General features: G+C 30.9%; 1 protein-coding gene across 2 annotated transcripts in view; it reads left to right on the plus strand.

The window, feature by feature from the left end:
* Positions 1–4,088, plus strand: part of TRUB1 (TruB pseudouridine synthase family member 1) — a 40,936-nt gene extending 36,848 nt beyond the window's left edge. For both annotated transcript variants that reach the window (XM_008063408.2, XM_021715189.1), the window contains 2 exons: positions 781–837; positions 1,593–4,088. In XM_008063408.2, the coding sequence (XP_008061599.1) occupies positions 781–837; positions 1,593–1,852 (317 nt within the window). In that variant the 3' untranslated portion in view covers positions 1,853–4,088. The remainder of the gene's footprint in view (positions 1–780; positions 838–1,592) is intronic.
* Positions 4,089–6,000: the final 1,912 nt, after the last annotated feature.

Below are 6,000 nucleotides of genomic sequence, written 5' to 3' on the forward strand. Positions count from 1 at the left end.
ATTCCCCCAAATGGCTGTATTTGTACAAGCGAGACTAGAAACAGCTAGAATGTAGTCCTTTTGTGTAGAAATGTGGCAGCTTTTTTTCAGAATGTCTTGTTGCTAAATAAAAATAATACAGAGCCCTGTTCTCAACCAGTAAACTTTTGTTACATTGTGCTAAGAAGATGCTTAGATATACATTCAGTTCTGGGACATTGTGTAATTTTAAATTATTTCATGATTTCTTCAGGAGTATTTCCAAGAGAACATTTAATTATGCTTAGTTTTGTTTTACAATCCTAGTTGCTATGTAAAGGACTTTTTTCTTGGTTGGTTGGTTATAGTTTTTGAATGTACGAATCAGAAAATATTTTACAAATCTACAGCCGAGGATGGCAAAGCTGCAATTTCCGACCATTTAAAATCTATTAAGTGAACAAGGCCTACAAATTTGAAAATATTTTTAAAAATCTTCAGTTCATGATAGCAAAGCTGAGATTTCCAACTATTTAAAACCTATTAAATGAACAAGGCTGAAGTATTAAAGTGGTATGATTTGCCAGTTAATTTAAAATGTGTTCGTGAGTTTCTGCTGTTTGCTTTCTCCACACTGTGACTTTTCAATCTCACAAAAACACATATGCTGCTGGATGAATAATTTATGTTTTATGCGCATAAATATTTTAGCACTCAATTGTTTGCATAGTGCATTTTTACATTTGTTTTGGGGCATCATTTCTATGTAAAGTGGATTTCATAAGAGGTTAGCAATTTACCATGTCACTGTTAACATTCCAGATGTTGAATGTGGAGGAGGTTTTTATATCAGAAGCTTGGTTAGTGACATTGGCAAAGGTAAGCATAAAAATGAATGATGAATTATCATTTAGAGAGTAATATTCCTTTTCGATGGGAAGAGGGAATTTTTTGTGTTTCTTATTTCTGAGTACTGGCCTTAGAAACTGAACTCTTGCTGCCTTCAGCTTTAGAAGCATTGTCGTTTTATGACATGCAATTATCAGCCTCAGCAGCTGCAGTGAAATGCTCCTAATGGGAGAGAAGAGAAAAAGAGGAACAGAAAATGAAGGCAAGATAATGAACTTAAGGGCCAATGTTTTTGCAAGTACAAGACATTTTAGCCCAAAGTAGAGATCAGAAAAAAGAGATTTATCCTTCTAAAAGTTATTTTCATTGATTCAAATCAAATTTTTTAAGACCTGGAAGCCATAGCCTTACATACATAACCAGAAAGTTGTGGTTCTGGCTCTGTCATTTACTGGTAGTCATGACACTGGACAGGTCATACTATCTCATCTGTAAAGTGAAGGTGATAATCACCTCAAGGGGTTGCTACTTGGGTTTAAATAAGGAAAATGTGTGCAAGTTCTTTGACTTTAAAGTGGTTTATGCAGTGAGTTATTAAATATTGTTTTACTACTTAGTCATTTCTTTATCTTAAGGCTCTTGGTTCTTATGTTGCATTACTACTATTTTATTTTGGGGGTGGTTTTGAGAGGCTTGAGACAAGTTCTGTCATTTGAAAAATTATAGAGTATGAAATACTGAATCATTTGTCTTCTGAATTTTTTTTTCACCTTTTGTTGCTTTAGAACTCTCTTCCTGTGCCAATGTGCTAGAGCTGACCCGAACCAAACAGGGACCATTTACGCTGGAAGAGCATGCCCTTCCTGAAGACAAGTGGACAATTGATAACATTGCACAGTCTCTTGAGCATTGCTCATCTCTTTTCCCAGCAGAGTTAGCACTTAAAAAATCAAAACCTGAGGAGTCTAATGAACAGGTTTTGAGCTGTGAATATATAACTCTAAATGAGACAAAGGGAGAAGATGATGTAATTAAGACATGTTGATATTGTTCTGGAAATATCGTCATTTCCTGGTTGACATTTGAATCCTGTATGCAGATGCGAAATGACAAGCTACATGCTAGAAAAAAACAACTGTTCCTAACTTTTTTTTTTTTGCATGAAGACAAATGTTCATCATTTACAGTTCCAATAGCATACAATTTATTTGCTATACATTATAAATGACCTTGCACTTGTTCAGTTCTTGGCTGTACTATGGAATGTCTTTTAGGATGTTTTTAGGTTGTTAAAATATAAATTTGATTGGATTCAGGAAAACTAAATTTCTGAATTTGATCTGTCATCAGTCTTTTCCTGTGAAAAAGTTGAACAAGTTTTCTAATCAAAGAAAAAATAAATATGAGCACCATGTTTCTTTAACTTTAGTTTCTTTTATAGTGAATGCAATTTAGTGTTATTTTGACTTCATTTAGGGTCAATTTTACTGAGATTCTTTAACTGTGTTTAAATGGCCATTATTATCTCTTTCTTGTGTTTTGCCGAGTTTATTATTATTAAAAACATTTTGATAAAACCACTCATCTAGTAATTAATACCTGTGTCTGTTTAGATCTTGGAAATGAATAAACTTTTATAATAAATATTTGTAAATGAAGCAGATTATTGCTGCTACCACTAATAGGATATAAACAGAAGACTAATATTGAATTAAATTCATCTTTCTTTTGCTATTAGAGCAAAAGATAGCCCCATAAGCTTTGTGTTTTGGCATCTATGAGATATCTTTCTGGTAGTTTCAACACAGTGGATCACTTTGTACCATGTTACTTAAGTAACATAACTTTTTAAATTGAAACTAAAGAATATGTCTTCAATTTAAAATTTCTTCTCTTTATTCTTTAGCATTTATGTATCTCTTTAATAGGGCATTAATCCCTGTGACATTGTTTCTTCAGTTGTTTGCTTTCTCAAGTGATATTTATAGATGTTGAGATAGCCGCTTTGCATTTCCAGCCTATTTCTTCTGCTCTAAATATTTAAAAAGTTATTCTCAAATGTTTTTATCCAAGTAAATTTCTGAAAGCTTCTTTAACCATAATTTTGAAAATGTAGTCACATTACAAAATAAATTTTGTATGTAACAAGTGCTTCTTATTTTTGTTATGGGAAAGTAGTATATTATGCAGTCAGTCTGCAGAAACGTTCAAATCCTTTTTATTCAAATATAGTTTCAAAAGAAGACTCATTAAAATTTTCATAAAATATGACTTTCGATTTCTATAGATTACCTTTTTTTAAAGAGTTGGTTGCCTGCTTGCAACCTCTAACTCAGAATTTTAAAATATGTAAACTAAAGTGGTTTTATTTGTGCTTAAGCTAATAGAAACTGTATATTAAAAGCTGCGAGCTTCAATAGAGCATTTTCAGCATACTGGCAACATATTTTAAATGAAAATGTGAAAACTAATTTTTTAGTATGGGACAGAAAATTATAAGAGTATTGATACCATGATGTATTAACATAAAATACCAAATACAAAGTTATAAATTGAAAATTTGCAATTATTCACATCTAGTCCCTGCAGTTTATGTCAGCCAAGGTGGCAGAGGCTTCCTCTACCCATTGGGATGGCACAGGCTATAGTGCATCCTCTTTCACTGCAAGTTAAAGTTCAAATAGAGAAATATTAGAACACATCTGTGACGTATAATTTACTACTGGGGAAGGGTAGGGATCATTTAAAACAAACTTTAAAGTGACAGCAAGTCTTTTTTCTTTTATATTGAAAGCATTGAAGGAAATTTAGTCAAATGGGAAAATTATTCATTATCCCCACCATCCTAATGCTAACTTTAGAATTTTAATTTTTATGTTACTATTTTCCCTTTTTTAATTCACATAATTATGGTCTTAAGACACCTATGCTTTTTTTGTACCTATACTTTTTAATAGACTTTTTCAGTTGATATTATCCATTTGTATTTAGTTTTGATCACGATTATTATAATTATGTTACTTTACATTTATAATTTATTTAAACCATTTCCTTATTGTTGAATACTTAAGTAGTTTTCAATTTTATTTGGATAAATTCCTGGGAGTAGGATTACTAAGTAAAATACTATGAACAATTTTATGATGTATGTTTACCTTATGCATTTCCAAAGAGCTGTAACATTTTACAGTGTCACCATTTGTGTAGGGGTTTTATGTTGTTGCACATGTATTAAGTGTAAGGCAGTGATTAAAGTTTCTCTCATTTGCTTTTGTGTGACATATCTGTATACTTTGTTCATTTATATAAGTAAGTGTCGTGATGGTTTCTAAGTATCTTAATGGTTTCTTTAACACATTTGTAAGAGTTATTTATACAGTACTTTATAGAAATCTTTTTCATGGCTTCTTGTCATATTTTAGTTATATTTTTCATTTTTGCTAGCTAAATTTGCTAACTGATTTTAATAATTCTCCCCCTTTTGTCACTGGCAGGATTATAAGTATGAAAGTAAAATGTATTGACTTTTTAAAATACTCTTAACCCTCATAAGAAGCTGAAGCTGATCGAGATGCTCTGAAAAGTTCAAGACTCATTCATAAAACAAATTCATTTTCTCCTGAGAATCTAGTATTTAAATATCAACTGGTTTTTTTTCCATTTTAATCAGAATATTAAATAAATATCTGTGCTTTGTATATTTCTAGGTCTAAAGCTTTATCACATAATAAAGTTGTTTTACTTGTAAGAAAAAGATAAGAAACTCCTGAAAGTGTTTCAACCTGGAACATACTAAATCACTACATTTTGACACTTTAAGTTTTTTATATTTCTGAAAAATATTGTCTTAAAAGTTGTTAAAAGCCATAGGATTATTTTATTTATGGCTTTAAAATCCATGATCTTTAAAATAAACAAATTTTCTCTACGAGTTCAAAATTGTGAAATGTGAATAAGGGCTAAACACATTTTCTTATACCTGTACTGACTAGGTCTTTTCTTCTTAAATAATACAAGCCATTGACTCATCATCAGAATTGATTCACTGTATTAAAAAAGAGCATTTTATATCTGGTCTTCAATACATTTTATGCCCCTCTGACCAGTTTGAAATTTGTATTTGACTTAACAATGAGCATTTGAAGGTTCAATTAGATAGTGAATTGTTCTGTTTCAAAGGAAGAGAGTAAATTATCTTATATCATAATGTATATAATAGAAAAAATGTGATTTAAAGCACTCTAAAATGTTGAGACATTTAAATAGAGAATATAATAGATGTGAGACTTATGCACTAAAATGATTGTAATGGTCTTGTAGTTAAATTTAAATAGAGGGATTGTCTTGAAACTATTTCTTTGAGGTATGTATGAGCAGCTCCAGTTTGTTCTAATTGTTCATTGTATACTATTTGTTAAGCACATTTGTTAAGGCAGTTGAATCAGTAATGCCTTCATTTGTCAATTTGTGAGTTAAATTCTTTTATGAATAGGAATATCTTCAGATTGTTGTTATAAATGGTGATACCAGTAGGCAAGTTGAAGTTCAGGAATTATTTTGCTCTTCTTATCCATAACCCTTAAAATGCAGCATATTATGTTTATTTTTGTCTTTACCATTAATCAGCTTTTTGATCCTAGGCAGATCATTTAATCTGAGCCTCAGTTTCTTCATTCTTAAAGGAGACAGACTAGTCTATCTCTAAGAACATTCCCAACACTAAAATATTAAGCTTCCAAGTGTAGATAATTTGTAATTATTCTGCTTAGGAACGCATTACTCATAAGCCTGAATTTTCATATTTATCAATTCCAGAAAATTCTCATTCTTTATTTCTTTGGATTTTGCATCTCTTCTAGTTAGTAGTTCTATTTATGTCCTCTCATTCTATTCTGGGTGTAATTACTCTTTCATATTTTCCATCTCTTTGTCTCACTGTGCTGCATACTAGGGAATTTCATCAAATCTTTTTTTCCAGATAATGAATTCCTTCGGCTACTTTTATTTACTGTTATGTCTTGTTTTTATTTCTGAAACAATTTCTGCCCCCCTCCCCTACAACTGCCTCTTCTTTTTTGTGTGTTGATTTATTCTTTCATTAGGGTTTTAGTCAGTGTATATATTTCTCAACTTTGACTTTATTTATTTATTTATTTATTTATTTAGAACCAAGGTCTTGCTCTGTCACCCAGG

The sequence above is a fragment of the Carlito syrichta genome, unplaced genomic scaffold (assembly GCF_000164805.1).
Source record: "Carlito syrichta isolate Samal-C Ts95f unplaced genomic scaffold, Tarsius_syrichta-2.0.1 Scaffold306834, whole genome shotgun sequence".
Lineage (NCBI taxonomy): Eukaryota > Metazoa > Chordata > Mammalia > Primates > Tarsiidae > Carlito > Carlito syrichta.